At 45.9% G+C, this 19,121-nt stretch overlaps 1 protein-coding gene across 1 annotated transcript; it reads left to right on the top strand.

Annotated features, from left to right (window-relative positions):
- The first annotated feature begins 1,121 nt into the window (after positions 1-1,121).
- ptpn23a (protein tyrosine phosphatase, non-receptor type 23, a) lies at positions 1,122-18,582 on the top strand. The gene is made up of 24 exons (XM_084027533.1): positions 1,122-1,362; positions 3,026-3,100; positions 4,445-4,572; positions 5,323-5,399; positions 5,947-5,996; positions 6,090-6,221; positions 6,326-6,406; positions 6,499-6,630; positions 6,871-6,918; positions 7,327-7,383; positions 7,498-7,556; positions 7,639-7,718; positions 8,546-8,660; positions 8,738-8,803; positions 9,596-9,741; positions 10,451-10,768; positions 11,318-11,472; positions 11,546-11,877; positions 12,066-14,544; positions 14,876-15,060; positions 15,146-15,250; positions 16,313-16,451; positions 16,686-16,799; positions 17,292-18,582. The coding sequence occupies exons 1-24, from the start codon at positions 1,279-1,281 to the stop codon at positions 17,859-17,861; spliced, it is 5,727 nt and encodes a 1,908-aa protein (XP_083883659.1). The 5' UTR covers positions 1,122-1,278; the 3' UTR covers positions 17,862-18,582.
- Positions 18,583-19,121: the final 539 nt, after the last annotated feature.

Genomic DNA, 19,121 nt, shown 5'->3' with positions numbered 1-19,121 from the left:
AACACGATGAAGCTCTCACATTGACATCTAACGTCAGGAGAATCAGAACAGAGCAGAGGTCGATGCAACGTTGTGCCTTTGGAGGAAAATGATAATATCCAGAATACACAGTATTTTAATGCTTTTTTGTCTTATGTTTGGTGCACTTCAGAAAATCATGAAAATGTTGTTTACTGCCGTGCTGAGATCATCTGCATTAGATGCTCATATCAATGTTGCTATTAGCGTTAGTTGGAAAATGTCCTTAAAGTATTAAATGACTCATGAATCACAGAATCCCTGTCAGTGTTGGATTATTATCAGTGATGAATTATGATGCTGCCGGTTTAGGTGAACTTCCTGTTGGGTAGAGTCGACTAACCAACAGCAATGCATTGTATTTTATAAGATCATCAAAGGTTTTGGATTTAATAACTTAAAAGTGTAAAGTAACTGCAGCCAGAAGTTTCTCAAGTACAGACATTCTGTACTCAAGTAGAAGTACAGATACTTGTGTTCACAAATACTCTGGTAAAAGTAGAATTAACTACTGATTCAACTTCTTCACACAAGTAAAATTGAAAAAGTAGGCTCCTTTCCAGTGCGGGTTCATCATCATGCCTAACAACAACCATGCAGGCTCATATCAAATGGATTTGTTCCTGAAACTTTGAACTTTGGCTGAAAAAAAGAGTAAATACATTAGCATTTAATTAATTATTATTATTTATTGAAGTCAGTCTCTTTAAGTTAGCATTAATTCGTATCTGAAGACATTACAAGTTGAATATCAAAGGTATGCACATACATGCGGTGAATCTTTCAATCAAAATCACGTGAAATACATAATAATACAATATTATAACACATCATGTTTTCCCATTTTCATATCCTGACTTTAACTATTCATAAAAGTGTAATTTTACATGTGATGTAAAATTTTCAAAGTTATATTGTTAGACATTTCCCCAAACTATGTCCATAACAAATTACAACACTTTAGACCGATCAGAACAAACGTTGTGTCATTTCCCCCCCCCCTTATCGCACTCAGCTTTCTAGTTGCGCCATTGACTACGTTTCCCACAAGCCCACGCGGCACGTATAGCGAACGACGTCACGACGTGCGCCCCAGTTTCCGGTTGAAGTGCTAATGGATACATGACACAGTTGTTTGGAGGAGAGCGTTTTCTTTTCGTGTTTTTGGGGAAAGGAAAACAAAACCCGTAACGTCCCCAAAACTACCGACGCGGGTTTGACGTCGTAACGGCCGGCAGGTCGCGCGGAGACTCGGCCGCGATGGAGGCGGTGCCCCGGATGCCGATGATCTGGCTGGATCTGAAGGAGGCTGGGGAGTTCCAGTTCAGCCCGTCCGTGAGGCAGGTGAGCTGGGGTTGGGGGGGACGGAGCAACAGGGCTGAGGTCCAAGTCAACCGAGGATTACGGGACGACTGGGTAACGCAATCAAGACGTTAACGTCAGCTAACAAGTTAGCCGTAGCTGCCCGTTAGCTAGTTAGCTGGCTTGCTACTGTCGGATTCAAGGCACCATCTCGCCGACCACCGCCTTTTGTTTTTGCTAACGTTAGCTTCGCGCTAGCTAATAATAAGCTAGCTTGTTAAACTTCCTGATTAACCCTAAAGTGTAGCGGTTAACTGCTTGTTGAACTACGAGCCAGGCCCGAAGTGAGACTGACGACAAGCCAAAAACAATAAAAAAGGTGACCTCACTGTCACAAGCACCTGACTGGAGCAGGCTCGTCATACACGTAAGCTAGCTCCCCCCCTCCTCCTGCCAGAGGAAATAAGACAAAAAACCCCACAACCTGTCCTGTCATCAAGCACAAGACAACAACTACATATTGTATGTGTCACTTTAGAGCTGCATCCGCGAGATAAAGTAGTGCAGTAAGTCTCCTTTATGACCCAAATCAGTTAAAGCTGGTGATTGACAGCCATGTAAATGTAGAATAACGTCAAAAAAAATTCTAATCAGTTCATACGAGGAAGATGATGAAGTGAAAACAAAAGACTTAAATCAGACCCATTTTAAGAAAAAGTTATTTATGAGCATAGATAGATAGATAGATAGATAGATAGATAGATAGATAGATAGATAGATAATCCTTTATTAGTCCCACAGTGGGGACATTTACAGGGTTACAGCAAAAGACGATAGTGCAAATTGGCAAAAAAGCAGCAATAGCAGATGCAAAATACAATAAGAGACACAATTTAACAGTTAAAATCAGCTAAAAACAGTCAAAAAAAGGTAAAGTAACATGTATATGATTTTGTATGGTTTCACAGCTGGACTATTTTGTGGCACACTGATTTCTGAACTCTGACAAGAAATGAAATGGCGATCATTCAAATCCTCTCCTTCTACTCTCATCTTCATCTGGTTTAAATACTTTCCAGCACCTTTCCTGCTGCAGATAAGAAAAACAGGTCTTTGTCCTACTGGGTTACTGTAACAGCCCGGGGTAATACTTTACTACTACTTATACTGTAATATATACTGTAAGATAAGTCAACACATATTAGAGGTTAATATTGTTTTTCCATGTAGACAATCGGCACATGTTTTGGCTTGTGGGAGTCGGGGACAATAGTCGCCTGTGTTGCTGTATCATCACGTATCTTGCCAGGGTGCTTGTGACCCTCCTGCTTCCATGATTTCATTATGAACCGAAACAGAGGCACTGGTAAAATAATGAGAATGTCTGCAGGATTGTTCACCTCCTGACCTCCGATTAAGTGGCTTGCATCTTATTACGGTGGCTCACGGGGACAGGGAATGTCTCCAGGGCCGACAAGTTATTGGCTCTTGCCGAGGGGCCGGACATTAGCATATAGATGAATTAGCTACAGTTTAAAGTGGACGTTGAAAATGTATTTTCTAAACACTTGTCCTGCATATCCAATAATGTTTTTATTGTTGAAGCCACAGCCTTTAAAACACATTGATTTCAGTCTTTTTAGGATATGCACAGGAGGAATGTGTCACGTTTACCTACTTGTTCTCACTGTCTCTTCTGCTCCAGTTCATCCTGAAGAATTATGGGGAGAACCCAGACAACTACAACGAGCAGCTGAAGAAACTGGAGACCCTTCGGCAGGTGGGTTCTGTGTGAAACGTCCACAGACACAGCTTACATTATTGTGTGTCAGACCTCCGTGACTCTGACCCGTCAGTCATAATGTGAGTTCCCTTTAAAGCTGCGGATGATCGACGTGGTGAAAGATTCAAGATTTTTATTTGTCTCACACACAGTAGAAACATAGTTCACACTGAGCATATTTCAGTTTCCCTTCACACAGTGACCTCAAATAGAAAATATGAAGTAAAGAAAACAAATATATACTAAAAACTAAAGGTATGAATGTATAAACATGTGTACAAACGAACAAAAAGTATTCAAACGGGTTCAGATTTTATTAAACTCCTGTTTGATTAAATGTACCACAGCTTTATTCTTTTTGCAGTCACTGGACAAAAAACCCATAATAACCTTTTAGCAGACTATAATTGAATGAATCTAATATAAACAAATAATAATAATAATAAATAAACATCCCAGGGAGGGCCGTATTCTAGGAAAGAAAAGATTGCCTACGCCAGCTTTCATATAACAAACCAGAAAAAGTGTTCCCTGCTTCCAGGCTCAGTTCATTCCCATGCAAGACCACTTCATGTGTAAAAAAATAAATAATAATAATACAGGAGGAAGTATCTGAATTATAAATGCCATTATATTTGATCTTGCATAAACAATAGAACCCAAGCAAACGGAAAACAGACTCAAGATGTGTCAACATCAACGGCTTGTAATGCTGTGATTTAATGGTCTCAAAGGTGAAGATCAACAGCACACAGACGTTAATGAAGAATGATAAATGAGTTGGAGTTGAGCTTGACGTTGATGAGATTTTTAATGACGTGAGGTTTTTATTTCCTGTGGGGAAATTCTAACGGCACATGAGTGGAGTGAAATGTGATGTTTCCCACTCGTGATTGGTGTTTGTGTGGTTGAAAACTCATCCAGGATCTTAGTTTAGAGTCCAAATGACACCTAAAAATGAGTTCTCTGGAAAGCTGTGAAGTTATTTGCAGACGTAGTGATTCTGTAGTTTCAAGTGGTGAAAAAAAAGCTGATTAAATAAATGATGTTATCTTTTCTAAAAGTTCTGAAATTAGGGAGACCAGCGGAATAAAACACAGATACGACATTAGATCAGTTTATTTGATGCATGTCAAGTATGATGTCATACAGAGTTTACAATTCATGCTTTCAATTTGTATATTTGCTCTCACACCTATGAGATAGGATTTATTTTGTTTTGGTTGTTTGTCAATCTAACGTCAATCTGTATTTAAGCACTATTTAATCGAATCCATTTTCCAGCATAACATTACGGTTGTGTATTTGAGATTCAACAGTGTGTGTGTGTGTGTTTCACAGAGTGCAATAAACGTGACGCGTGACTTTGAGGGATGCAGCACACTGAGGAAGTACTTCGGCCAGCTGCATTACCTCCAGAGCCGAGTCCCCATGGGAACGGGCCAGGAGGCTGCTGTACCCATCTCATGGTAAATGGTAGTCTCACACACACACACACACACACACACACACAGAAAGAGGTGGAGGGAAGTAAACAAGTATTCCTAAATAGCCATCCTGCTGCAGTTTGAGGTCTGAAGCTTATTTTAGCGTTACGTTCGCTGCCGTTTTCTCCGGATAAAGGAAGTTGAGCTCGGTGAATCCCTGAATCCTCATGAACGGGAGTGGACAAAATAACAGGAACATTTAACAAAACGGATCCATGGAAATATCCCTTGCTGTCATTGTGCCAGAGTATTTTTAAATGTATCAGAAAAGGATCAGACTGAACTATACTGTTATTTGCTGATGATGTTTATTTGATAGAAGATTCTTTCTGAGTCGCTTTAGTACGTTCCTCCATTCATCTGTAACATTTGGAAAGCAATAATTTAATTGCAAGCTTTGGTACAAAATCCTGTCACCTGCTCAAAAGCCTCAGTTTATCTCTTAAAAGTGAATATTTATGTCAGTGAACACGTTGGTGCCGTCAGAAAATCAAATCATTTGCACTTTGTTCAAAAGAATGAGAAGTTTCCTTTATGATGTGAACACGTGACTCGATGACGATATGGATGTTGAGCAAGTTTATCTCTGATCTGAGAAATGGACCAAAGTGACAGAGAAAGTGACTAAAGTCACACAAGTTCACAAAATCACGTCAAATATACAAACACAACTCCATTGTATTCTCAACGTGTGCTCTGTAATATAACGTTTTTATTCATCTTTGTGTGCAGGACAGAGATTTTCTCTGGAAAAACGGTTGCCCACGATGACATCAGCTATGAGCAAGCCTGCATCCTCTACAATCTCGGTGAGTTCAGTCATCGTCTTTTTATGGTCAAAAGCCCTTAAAACGTGACTAAAACCAACTAAAATGTGGTCATACTTTTGTTCACGTGTATTTCACATTCCCTGTGGTATTGTCTCCTTTTTAAAATGGAACTCTTCTGATCTCATCAGAAATGCATTTAATCTGCTGATTGTCTTCTGGATTAATCGATTGTTCAATCTAACTGCATGAAAATTGAGAAATTATTGAGGGAAAGCATTAAATCCCCTCATTTGAGAAGTGGAACCATTTTTGCCATTTTTGTAATAACTTGTAATCAACTAACATTTGACAAATATTTATCCATAATCGACTAATGTAAGAGCTTGTAAGGGATACATCGATCGATCTTGATGGATATATTGATTCAGTCATCAATATCCTCGATGCAAAGTGAAAACATCCATACCTATCGTCTCTCAGATCTGCTTTTATTTTGAAATTCCCTGAGCTCCAGGAATAATATTGTAAAATCTGTCAAACTGATGTTGTTGCTTATCAATCTCCCGTAATCGTGGATTCGCCGTAGGGGCCCTGCACTCCATGTTGGGAGCCATGGATAACAGAGTGTCTGAGGAGGTGAGACAAACTCATCACACATCAAACACTCATGCACACTCATGTACGTGCACGCTCACACACACACACACACACTCTCTGCTCTCCGTCCAGGGCATGAAGGTGTCGTGTACACACTTCCAGTGCTCGGCGGGAGCCTTCTCCTACCTGAGAGACCACTTCAGCCACAACTTCAGCGTGGACATGAGCCACCAGATCCTCAACCTCAACATCAACCTCATGCTGGTAGGTGACACACACACACACACACACACACACACACACACACACACACACACAGAGAGACACACACACACACACACACACATCTGATGGACCCGTGTCTGCAGGGCCAGGCTCAGGAGTGTCTGCTGGAGAAGTCCATGTTGGACAACAGGAAGAGTTTCCTGGTCGCTCGCATCAGCGCTCAGGTTGACTTCTTACTTTATTAATTACATTTAATTCAATCATCTCAATCTATAATCCTAATCCTGGGGGTTAACGAGTGGATGTGGTGCTGCAGGTGGTGGATTACTATAAAGAGGCCTGCAGGGCTCTGGAGAACTCCGAGACGGCGTCCATGCTGGGAAAGATCCAGAAAGACTGGAAGAAACTGGTTCAGATGAAGATCTACTACTTTGCTTCTATCGCACATGTGAGTCTCACGGGGAGGTGGACGAGTGTGTGTTTGGTAACTCAACGTGTGTGTGTGTGTGTGTGTGTGTGTGTGTGTGTGTGTGTGTGTGTGTGTGTGTGTGTGTGTGTGTGTGTGTGTGTGTGTGTGTGTGTGTGTGTGTGTGTGTGTGTGTGTGTGTGTGTGTGTGTGTGTGTGTGTGTGTGTGTGTGTGTGTGTGTGTGTGAGATCATTTGATTATGTATTTTTCTCTATGAACAGTTTCATATGGGGAAACAGGCGGAGGAGCAGCAGAAGTACGGAGAGCGGGTAGGAACACATTTCAATATTAGGAGTTTTTTGTGGCTTTAATCTTTTTTTTTTGTTTGCTGCATTGTTCAAGACAGAAAATATTATTTCATTATTATGATTAAAAATATGATATTTGTATAATTAACTGTTATTTTGGGTCATCATTAGGGATGGGAGTTTAATTGGTACCGATTATCGATTCTGCTTATTGTTCTCATCATTAATCGATTCCTGATACATTTCTGTGTAGAAATAAAATGGGAATGTCTGCCGGATGATGTTTGAACGTGTTAAAATAAATCTCTTAAAAGGATGCAACTTGTATAACAAATAACGTGAGAAAAGTAACAACTTCGTGAGTCAAAGAAAACAACAATGCAGGATATTCCCCCTCTGTTTTTTACTTGAATGTCCTGTTTCCACCAGTTGGCGTACCTCCAGAGCTCCTTGGACAAACTCACTGAAGCCATCAAGCTGGCCAAGGTAGCAACTACATCCTAGCAACACACAATAACATGATTTCTGTGGCGTCTGCAGCCTGTTTTTAAAGCAATAAACACACACTGACTCTCCTCTGGCTTCTCTCGGTGTAACCAGGGGCAACCCGACAGCGTGCAGGATGCTTTGAGATTCACCATGGACGTCATCGGGGGAAAGTGAGTCTTTCACTGGTGTCTTACGTTTGCTCCAAAGCTGCAGGAATGTGTATTTCTAATAATGTTGTCTTTGCACCTGCAGGTTTAATTCCGCCAAAAAGGACAATGACTTCATCTATCACGAGACGGTTCCGTCTCTGGAGACTCTGGCCTCCGTCAAAGGTAACGGAAACCATTAACATGCTTCATCACTGTGCATTTCCATGTTCATATGTGTTTTATTGAATACATATGCACGTTGTGTGTCTTCGGTTGTGATTGGCTGTGTTCGGGCATGTGACTGAGCGAGTCCCAAGTCTGGGACTTGTTGCATTTGTTATATTATAGATCATAAAGTAATTTCTGATGCAGTTTTGTTTATCAGGGCTAAACCTGCTTGTTGTTAAATTTTAACCACATTTGACTATTTGAAGCCACAGTTAATTCATTTCACTTTGGCAGCATTTTTCAAAACGGCGTCATATTTTATTCTGGATTCGCTGTCGTCTTTGTTAAATATTGTGATTTTAAAAATGAAAAAAATCAGATTAGAATCTGACTTTCTGACAGTGACAGTTGTGAATTAGGGCTTCGACTAACTCATTATTTTCATCGTTCATTTAAATTGCTGATGATTTTGCGTGATGGGTGTGGATCAGTGGGCAGAGCGGGTCGTCCTTTAACCACAAGTCCGGCAGTTTGATCCCCGGCTTCTCGATTTGGTCCATAAAAATGTCTGTAATAGAGGAAATGCACATTGCAGTTCCCCAAAGCTCACGTTGACACATTTCAAATGACTTGTTTGGTCCGAGTAACAGTAGAAAACCCAAAGGGTTTCAGTTTAATATAATAGACTGGAACCAGTGGATTTGTGGCATTTTTATTGTAAAATGAATTGATCAATTATTTCCCAGTATTTCTGAGCCCAAACAGACAGATTAAGGGTAAACGTGGTCTATTCTCTATAAACTGTAGCCCATGTGTTGACCGGAGACTCTGCTCCCCTCCAGGTGCCCCGCTGGTCAAAGCTCTCCCAGTCAACCCCACAGACCCCAGCGTCACCGGACCAGACCTGTTTGCTAAGCTGGTGCCGATGGCCGCCCATGAAGCCTCGTCACTGTACAGGTGGGTGTTCCACAGGTGAGGCCGATTCGTTTAGAAAGACAGGTTATTAATATGTATCTGTGGTCATGTTCCTCCAGCGAGGAGAAAGCCAAGCTGCTGAGGGACGTGATGATCAGGATCGAGAGCAAGAATGAAACACTAGAGTGAGTACGTGTGTGTGTCTGTGTCTGTGTCTCCGTGTGTGTGTGTCTGTGTCTGTGTCTGTGTCTGTGTCTGTGTCTGTGTGTCTGTGTGTGTGTGTGTGTGTGTGTGTGTGTGTGTGTGTGTGTGTGTACATAATATGGAGCTTTAATGTAAAAAAAAAAAAGGAAAAAGAAACCGCTACAAACAATTTGTAGCGAATAGCTTGAAACTAAATTTATATTTTCGTCACATTCTAATTCATATTCATCATTTGAATTCTGCACAGCTTTTTTGTGTATCTATTTATTCTGTGTAATCTGAGTATTTCTGCACAGTTGCAGATAAACATCTGACTGCACTAAGAATTATTTTCGTATTAGACTCTTTTTAGAGATTTAGATTCTTGTGTTTAGATTTCCAATAACTCCAGAGTGTGAAAAAGTCCCAATTTATTGAAAGAAGATTTTTTTTTTAATCAATTTTCTGCATTAATACATATTTGTTGGTGTAGCCTTTCAAAAACATTATTACTGTGATCAAACATGTCCTGCTTGCTGCACACATTGACTTATATTCACTAAATTAAAGTTGATTTCATAAAAATAAAAAATAAAAAATCTGATTTATTCCAATAATCACTTTAATCAACCCCAACTCTTAAAAAAAGTCTGTTCAAAGAGTTTACGGATAATAAGATACGTTTTAAGAACTAGGGAGCGTCTCTGTTATCAAATTGTGACATACTGAAAGGACTATATTTGTATTTTTAATATTTATAATGAATATTTATGTGTCCTCGTCCCCTCCTGCAGACAGTTCATGGACTCTCTGGGTTTGGAGCCGGAGTCGGTGGACAACCTGGACATGTACAGCCACATCCCTCCGGTCCTGATGGAGAAGTGTGCTGCTCTCAGCGTCCGACCCGACACCGTCAAGAGCCTCATCCAGTCCATGCAGGGTCAGCACACGCACGCACGCACGCACACACACACACACACATACATACACACACACGCACACACACACACACACACACGCACACGCACACACACACGCACACACACACGCACACGCACACACACACGCACACACACACACACACACACACACACACACGCACACACACACGCACACACACACACACACACACGCACACACACACGCACACACACACACACACACACACACGCACACACACACACACACACACGATGCTGGGACTATTAATGCTTAGTCAATAAACTCACATCTTGATTTTGACCTTAAAGTAATTGTCCTTAATTAGCAGCATTAACTCTAAGCTGCTGTATTCATTGAATATACACTAAACGGATGTTAATTCATCCACTTAAATAATGTATATAAAGACTTGTGTTGTATTAATCATTCAATATTTGCATTCTGTGTAACTGCACTGCTTTATTATTACAATTTCCAGAAAGTCTGTATAGATGTTGTGTATTATTGTTGCTTTTTGCATTGTTGCCCTGTGTGTACTTTTTATAGATATTAGCTAAATGTTTATGTTTACTGTCGTTCAGTGTTCATATGCATGCAATATGCACATTCAAACTGTGGAAGAACGTATTCTTAGTCTTGTGTCGTATGTTTATGTATTATGTTGAGCTTCTGTGTAATTTCGGCGGTCACGTTGCTCGCCTCTGTAGGACTCTCAGGTGTGTTCACCGACGTGGAGTCTTCACTGAAGGAGATCAGGGACGTCCTAGAGGCGGACGAGACCGGCAAGCGGGCCCTCCAGGAGGTCGGCGGCCCTGCTGCCGGCGAGGTGCACCCGGCTGCACAGACCCAGGCTCTGGCTGAGATCCGCAGGGACCTGGAGAAGTACATGGAGGCTCACGAGAAGGCCAGCTTCACCAACACGGAGCTCCACCGGGCCATGAACCTGCACATCAGCAACCTGCGTCTGCTGGGGGGGCCCCTGGAGAGTCTGAAAGAGGCCCTGCCCCGGCCCCAGCTCAGCGAAGGTGAGGGAGCCTAAATTAGTTGATGAAACTTGTTTTCTGCGATTTTAAAGCAACATGGCGACGGTTGAGCCGTCGGCTAGCAGCTAACAGTACGAACCAAAAAGACAAACAGTGCTGACAGAGCTAACAGTGTTTACGTGGTGGGTTAGGGTTAGCAACGTTAGACTAGCGTTGTCATCGGTAACCGTCATATGAGTGCAGACCAGAGCGGCGGCCGTTAGCTAGCTCAGATAACAACACACACAGAGGGAAAGTTACTTCACTCTCTTCTCACCACATGAGAGAAACAATGCAAATAAATCCTCACAAATGAGAAGCTGGAATTCCTTACATTTGATTTAACTATTAATCTGTTATCTAAATATTTAAAATGGTTTCGCCTTTAGTGTTTTACTGGAAAGGGAGGCATCGTCCGCTCCAATTGTTGTGAAAAACCCGTCCTATATTTAGCTCATCTTATGAAAAAACTGGATGTGCTTTCCAGTCAGACGCTGGATTCTGTCCTGCAATGTTCTGAATAGTGAATGAAAGGCTCTGTTTTGGCTGCAGAGGAAGTCGCGGGGCTGCAGTGTATGAAGCGGATCCTGGGGAAGGTTCAGGAAATGAGGGAACAGAGAGGCTCTCTGGAGAAACAGCTCCGCGACCTGATCCAGCAGGATGACATCACCTCCACCCTCGTCACCACGGAACGGGCCGACATGAAGGTAGGTTTTGTGATCGTTTGTGGCGTTTTGTAAAATCCTTACACGTGAATACAACCCACGCGTCTCCTTCCAGCATATATTCGAGGAGCAGCTGAAGAAGTACGAGCAGGTGAAGGTGTACATCGACCAGAACATGGCGGCCCAGGAGAACATCCTGAAGGCCCTGACCGAGGCCAACGTCCAGTACGCCTCGGTCCGGAAGGGTCTGAGCCAGACGGAGCAGCAGTGGAACGGCACGGTCCAGGGTCTGGTGGGTTCCTACGAAGCCTATGAAGACCTGATGAAGAAGTCACAGGAGGGGAAGGAGTTCTACGAAGACCTGGAGGCCAAAGCATCGCGTCTGCTGGAGAGAGCCAAGAGCCTTTGTCAGACCCGGGCGGAGGAGAGGAAGCCCTTCTTGGACAAGTAAGGAGACTTGAAACCTTCTGTCGTATGAGATCCTTCATCGTACAAAGTCCATGTTGTCATTTTTCCATTTCACAGCTTTGACGGAAAAAAAACAAAAATACGATGAAAGCGTTTTTCTTCTCTGCTGACTTCTATTTAAACCCTGATTTCATGTCGTCCCGCTGCTCTCTGTCGTTTGTCCTCAGGGAGATCCATAAGAAACCCCCAGCGAGACCTACAGCAGCCAAGCCCTCCTTGAAGCCCAAGGCCTCGGACGTGGACTCCGCCTGCTCCAGCCTGGACGATCCAGAGTTGGCCCAGCTCAGTGCGGCCATCTTGGCCTTGGGGGGTGACCTACCTGAGGAGCTCCGCAGCCTCCCCCCTGACATTCCTTCCCTCCCCACCGCTGCCGGACGTCACCCTGGTCCTGAAGCCTTCATCCCCCCTCACCTGGGCGGCGGCAGCAGCTCCATGCCGTGGCCCGGCGCTCCGGCCGCTGGTCATCCTCGCTTCCCCGCCAACCTGCCTCCCCCGGAGCTCCTGGCACGGATCGCTCAGTTTCCTACATCCGGACCTCTTCCACACGGACCCCTCCCTCAGATGACTCCACAGATGCTTCCGGGTTCAGGTTATCGACCTCCGGCTCCTCAAACCCCCCAGCCTGGCCTCGTAGCCCCGACCCCTGTCCGACCCTCGACGACCACCGTGGATAGCATCCAGGCCCCGATCCCCAGCTACGCCCCGACACCACAACACCACCCCGTCCCCCCCGCAGCTTCCACCGGCTACACCGTATCCCCACAGATGGGGGCCTACCCCCAGTTTATGCCCCGACCAGGAATGCCCATCCAAGGCCCCCCCCAACCACAGCAGCAGCAGCAGAAGCAGCAGCCGTACCCTCAGGCCATCGGGCATCCAATGCCTCAGGGGTACCAGCCTGGACCAAGGTCTGCCCCGCACCCCCATCTCCAGGCTCAGCAGGCCTACCCTCATGGATACATGCCCCCCCAGCCCGGCGTTCCCCCCCATTACCAGCAGCAGTTCCCAGGTCAGCTGCAGCCGCATCAACAAAACGGCTACCAGCATCAGATACCCCAGGGCTACCAGACTCCGCCGGGCTACGTACCCCCCCACCCTCAGATGATGCCAGGCTCCATGCCAAGACCTCCTCAAACCGTACACCCTCACATACCCCCGACTCCTCAGCAGGCACCTCAACCCTACCTGCCCCACCCCCACCAGCAGATGCCCCCCGGACTCCCTCACCAACACATGTTGCCACAGCAGCAGCAACAAATGTCAATGCCCCCTAACGCCCAGCAGATGCCGCCCCACCCACAGATGCAGATACCAGGCGGTCCCAGACCACAAGTGCCCCCCACGAGTCAGCCAATGCCCCCGGTGTCACAGAACTACATGCCCCCTGCCGGTCAGCCCCTCCACCCTACCATGCGGCCACAGATGCCTCCTGCCTCACATCCTCACATGGTCCCTGGTCCTCAGGTCCACCTGCCCAGGGGCCACATGCCACAGATGCCCCCCGGTACACTACCCCCACAACATCACCCCCACCCCGGACAGCCTCCGCTCCCAAACATGCCCCAACAGCAGCCCCTGCGGATGCCCAGCCAGCCCCAGACTCAGCCCCCTCACTCTGGGGGAGTGTGCTACCCTGGAGGGGCTCCCATGATGCCTCAGCAGCCTCTGGCACCACAGCCTGCAGCTCCCCAACCACCTCAGGCTCCTCCTCCCATGGCCCACCCGCCGCCCCCGACCATGTACCCGTCAGCTCCGGGACCTAATGTACCCCCCAGCGCCCCGCTGCAGCCCACTGCCATGGGCCCACATGGTCCACACGCCCCCCCTGCTCAGCACATGATCCAGGCCTCTCCTGGAGGTCCTTCAGTGGCTCAGACCCCCAACGTTGTCCCCCCTTCCCCTTCGCCTTCCCCTTCCTCCTCCCCCTCTCCAGGTCCTACCTCTCTGAGTCTGAACCCCCAGCAGAGACCCACACCGGCCCCGACCCCCGGAGGCACAGCTCCACCCAGTCTCCCCTCCCCCTCCGCCGTCTCTCCCTCCACCTCCCTGTTCCAGCGCCAGAACTCCAGCACCGACGACCTCCTGTCTTCGAGCCCCGAGAGCCAACCGGGAGGCCCCAAGGCCCCCACCAACGTCCTCCAGCCCACCAAAGCAGACCCCCAGGACGGGGAGCGTCGGAAGAAGAGCTCCCAGGGAGTCCTCCTGATCCAGGGGGACCCCTACCAAGCTCCGGAGCGCGTCGCCCGTCTTCACGGGGAGCTGGAGCGCTACCGAGCCCGGGTGGACTCCCTGGAGCACCCGTCGGAGAGCGAGGGTGGCCTGTCGGTGCTGGACGCCCGCTGGAAGGAGCTCCAGGACCAGCAGGAGAGGGACGCCCGCCAACTGTCCATCGCCATCGCCCGCTGCTACACCATGAAGAACCGCCACCAGGACGTCATGCCCTACGACCTGAACCGCGTTCTGCTGCAGTCGGGCAAAGACGACTACATCAACGCCAGCTGCGTGGAGGACCTGTCGCCGTACTGCCCGCGCCTCATCGCCACGCAGGCGCCGCTCACCGGCACGGCGGCCGACTTCTGGCTGATGGTGTACGAGCAGAAGGTGTCGCTGGTGGTCATGCTGGTTTCAGAGCAGGAGCTGGAGAAGGTGGGAGTTCAGATCAGTGTGTTGTGTGCCGATGTGGGACATTCTGATGGATTTATTGCAACAATTAACTTTTTTTTATGTTTTATTTAACACTTTATTAACACGTTATTGAGGAATCAACCTCTAGTTCTTCCTCATCATCATTTTTGTCATTTAGAAGCTGCTTTCAGTCATACATAAATAATAATAAGAATTGCAAAGATATATTGTAGTCTTAATTAAAAGAAGGATGGTATAATTTCTGTGTTTAGACATAAATAGATAAAGATGCTCTCCGTACATTTCCTACGTTGCCGTGTGTTTTTAACGGCGTCTCCTCACGTCGCTGCAGGGAAAGGTGGTGCGCTACTTCCCGACGGAGCGCGGCCAGCAGCTCTCTCAGGGGCCAATCACGCTCAGCCTCACCACGCAGAAGACCACGCCCACGCACGTGGAGCGCATGATCAGCCTGCAGTACCGCGACCAGAGCCTGAAGCGCACCGTCGTCCACCTGCAGTTCACCTCCTGGCCCGAGCTGTGAGTCGCTGAGCAGCGAGCGTTCAGGTTCCCGTCGTGTGTCGGGATTTCTAACCTTCATCCTTTCTTCATATCTCATCTTCAGGGGTCTTCCTGACAGCAAGAGCAACCTGCTGCGATTCATCCAGGACGTTCATGGACACTACCTCCACCAGAGGCCCTTACACACACCTGTGGTGGTGCACTGCAGGTCAGTCATATATGTATATATGCGTGTGTCATATTTATATTCTCAGTATTTCAAAGTAGCCGGTTATTTACGGCTGAATTTCTGGATTTAAAGTCGAGCTGAAACAATATTTCCAGAGTCTCCATCTTCTGAACGGAGATGTATTTCTGAGTGAAACAGGAGGCGGGACTTAACGTTTGGAGGAATTTGATTTGATGGTTGAAAAGATTAGCTCAACACCTTCTAAGTATGTAAAATATTATTGGTTGAAATGCGTTCGTATTAGCAGATGTGAGCACGCGTCATATTTTGTTTTCCAGGAAGAAAAATATATTTTCATAAGAAGAAATACCTTTTTTATTGTTGAAAAGATATGAGCTGGGGTCTGATTTAAAAGGGCTTTCTATGGCGTGTTTATGATGGATCAGCGTTGAGGTCTTTTTCTAAAAAATGATTGAAAGGAAATAATGAAGTTTAAATGCATCAATCTGGTTGTGGGGCCGATGAATATGCCAGTCATGTCAGGGAACCAAAGCATCATTAAGAAGATTAAACTGATAACGTTTGGTTTTATTATATATTATTTGAAATTAATTTGGTGAGAAAATGTACAGTGACGAGCTCTCACTGGTCTAATTTGTTAAATTAATTTCTGAACCTGCAGCCGATCGTCTCATATTCTTTCCTGTAAGTTTCATGTTCTCTCTTTTATAAAACTAATTTTGCTGATGAAATATCACATTAACCGCTCAGTTTCAACACAGAATACTTTAACAGGCATTTTTCATGCAGCTGGTCGTTTCCATGTTTTAAAAAAAAAATTGCTTTTTACCTTTTTAATTAATAATTTTTAATTATTTTAAAATCTCTAATTAATTAAAGAATGTTTTGGGGAAAAAAACAACGATAACAAAATGTTCCACAAAATCAAAACTTAATGGAGACACAATTCTGAATAAAAGGAGATAAATGTTTATTGATCCAAAGAGAGGAAATTAGGTTGGTGATTAAATAAATAGGGAAACTAAAGTAAAAGGTGTCTCCCTCCCTCCCCCCCTCTCCCTCCCTCCCCCTCTCCCCCAGCTCCGGTGTGGGCCGAACCGGCGCCTTCTGCCTGCTGTACGCGGCGCTGCAGGAGCTGGAGGCAGGAAACGGGATCCCAGAGCTCCCCCTGCTGGTGAAGAAGATGAGACAACAGAGGAAGAACATGCTGCAGGAGAAGGTCGGTTTAATTTTACCTTCGTTAGGAGAGACAGAGTTCCTCCTGGTGGCTGATGGGAGATCAGAGGATGATGATGAGGTCTTTCAAAGTCATAATAATAGTAACATATAATATATGATACACAAGAGACCCTTTCCTTTAAATTTAAATGCTTTACTATAAATGATGGACTTCATTTGTGATGTCATTTCTGGGTTCTTGGTTTTAATATCCCGTCGTGTGTTTCGTCTCCAGCTGCACCTGAAGTTCTGCTACGAGGCCGTGTTGAAGCACGCAGAGCAGGTTCTTCAGAGACACGGCATCACTACCGCCACCTACAGCAGGACCAACAGCACTGCAGCCGCCAAGGTTTGACACCCTCAGCCCAGCGCTCTGTTCGGTTCGGCACCAGAGGGTGACGTCAGAACTTAATTGACTCGGTATCCCATAATCCACTAGATCAATGACATTTTATTGGCCAGTTTATAATTTTTAAGTGGTGTGATTATCTACAGAACATTTTCATCTACAGATAATTTTCCAGTTTATTTGATACATTTAATGAATCCAAAAGCACAAAACCCAAAGATATTCCATTTATTATGATATAAAATCAGTTTTGTTTTTATTCTTGCTAGAAAATAAACTCTAACTTGCTGTTTATGCTTCATGTTATATTATATGTTTATCTGAACTCGCTCACAGATTTTCTTTTGGTCGATGTTCTGTTTTTTCCGGACTTCTATCAGGTTAACGTTAACTTTTAAAGCCGTTAAAATCATATAAAAGTATATCTCTGTGTTTCAACATGGAATCTGGATGAGCTCTGAGTTTGTTTTCCCGTTTGTGTCTTCTCTGCAGCCTTACGTGAGACAGGAGTCCCAGCAGGACATCGTCCTCGGCGGCGACATGCCCATCAGCTCCATCCAGGCCACCATCGCCAAGCTCAGCATCCGGCCTCCCAGCGCCACGGACCCGGCCATGGAGGCCCCCGGTGGTCTGGAGGATCCGGTGGGGACCATCTTACCCGGCCTCGACTCGCTGGGCGACGTCCAGCCCCTCCAGGACCCGCTCCCCCCCGCAGACCTCCAGCCCCCCTCCTCTTTCAGCCCGCCGCTCATCTCCCCTCCCCTCTCCCCGCCCCCACCCAACGGCCTGGAAGCCGCCTCCCCCTCCACGCTACCAGAAGCTCCGCCCAGCGCCAGCCCGCCTCCCGTCTCCGCCGCTCCGGCGCCTTCGTCCCTGGAGCTGCTGGCGGCGCTGACGCCCGAGGCCTTCTCCATGGAGGGAGGGGGCAAGGGGAAGCAGCGGGTGACCAAGCAGAGCTTCCTGCAGCCGGCGGAGGGTCAGGGTCTCCACGGGACCCGAGGGGAGGAAGGCGACGACCCGCTCAGCAGCCTGGACCCCCTCTGGAGCCTCGGCAAGCACTGACCACAAGTCCACACGCCTTTCTGCACTTCACCACCAGGGGTCAGCGCAGGAACATCGCTCTTTCTAATCCTGCTTTTCAAGAAGAAAAACTAAAACACTGAATCCGGAGAGTGAGACTTTTTAGCGGCGTTGATTACCAAGATGTGCCTGGTGGCGGACGGTAGGGGTTCAGTTCTAAAGTTTGCTTTAGGGGTCAAACATCTGCTTCTTCTTCTTCTTCTTCCATCACTGGTGGCTTCTGGGACCAGATCTCTATGCACTCGTCTGTGTTCCTTCATTCCTTCTGTCGCTCTTTGCTGCTTTTCTTTCTTTCTGTCTGGATGTTCTGTGCTCCCAGCACCAGATCTAGCCCCCCCCCACCCCCCCAGAAAAATAAATCCTAGCATGCACTCCACTTTCATACCACCCTCTCCACAGGGTGTGACGGTGTTCGGCTGCTCCCTTCAGCCAGAGGAAGCTGGGTGGAGCTCTCTTTAAGGACACAAAACCAACTGTAACTCAATCAGCTCAGTCGTCATGGTAACAGCGCAGCATACAAATCAGCACGTCTTAACAAGTTGATTTTTTGTTTTGTTTTCCTTCATCTGTAACAACTGTAAATATCTTAAATAAAGTTAGACTATTCCAAAAACAAAAGTTCTTCTGGTGAACTTTCACTAATCATTCATTGTTAAAAAAAAAAAAAAAAAAAAAGAAATCTTAAATAAATCCAGTAGACAAACGGTTGTGGTATCAAAGCCTCTTTTATTTGAAAATTAGTACAAAGTCTTGCGCCTTTTTCTGTGTTACAAAATAGTAAGTAAGTTTCCTCCAGCAGGACAGCGTGGATGGGAGGCCGACACTGAGAAGTGAAATGATGCAGAACGTGATTTCGGCCGGAGAATCCCGACGTCGACCACAACGCTTTTTAAATATCTGCCGTTACTGTGACGACGCAGCCACAGGAAGTGTTCCTTTATTTTTCTCTGCTTCAAGGTCAAAGGTCACAGCTGCATCCAGATGTCTGATATGATACTCGGATCCGGATGAATGAAAGCAAAAAAAAAAAAGGTATGTTTGAAGCGATAACACACGTTCACTGACTGATGGATGTGGATTGTTACAAGTCAACATTCAAAAGAAGCCTCTTTAAAGGAATAGTTCCACATTTTTGGGAAAGATGTTTATTTTCTATCTTCTGGAGAGTTGGATGAGAAGATGGATATCACTCGTCTGTTTAATATCACGTAGAAGCAGGTTAGCTTAGCTTAGCACACTGAC

This window comes from Eutrigla gurnardus (genome assembly GCF_963514095.1).
Source record: "Eutrigla gurnardus genome assembly, chromosome: 14".
NCBI lineage: Eukaryota > Metazoa > Chordata > Actinopteri > Perciformes > Triglidae > Eutrigla > Eutrigla gurnardus.
Note: the sequence above shows the minus strand (reverse complement) of the source record. Positions and strands in the feature narration are given on the sequence as shown.

Excerpts from the sequence above, each read along its gene's own strand:
- ptpn23a (XM_084027533.1), top strand. The coding sequence starts at position 1,279 with ATGGAGGCGGTGCCCCGGATGCCGATGATCTGGCTGGATCTGAAGGAG. Across the intron at positions 5,997-6,089 it reads ATAACAGAGTGTCTGAGGAG|GGCATGAAGGTGTCGTGTAC; the intron begins GTGAGACAAACT and ends CTCTCCGTCCAG. Across the intron at positions 16,800-17,291 it reads ACAGCACTGCAGCCGCCAAG|CCTTACGTGAGACAGGAGTC; the intron begins GTTTGACACCCT and ends TCTTCTCTGCAG.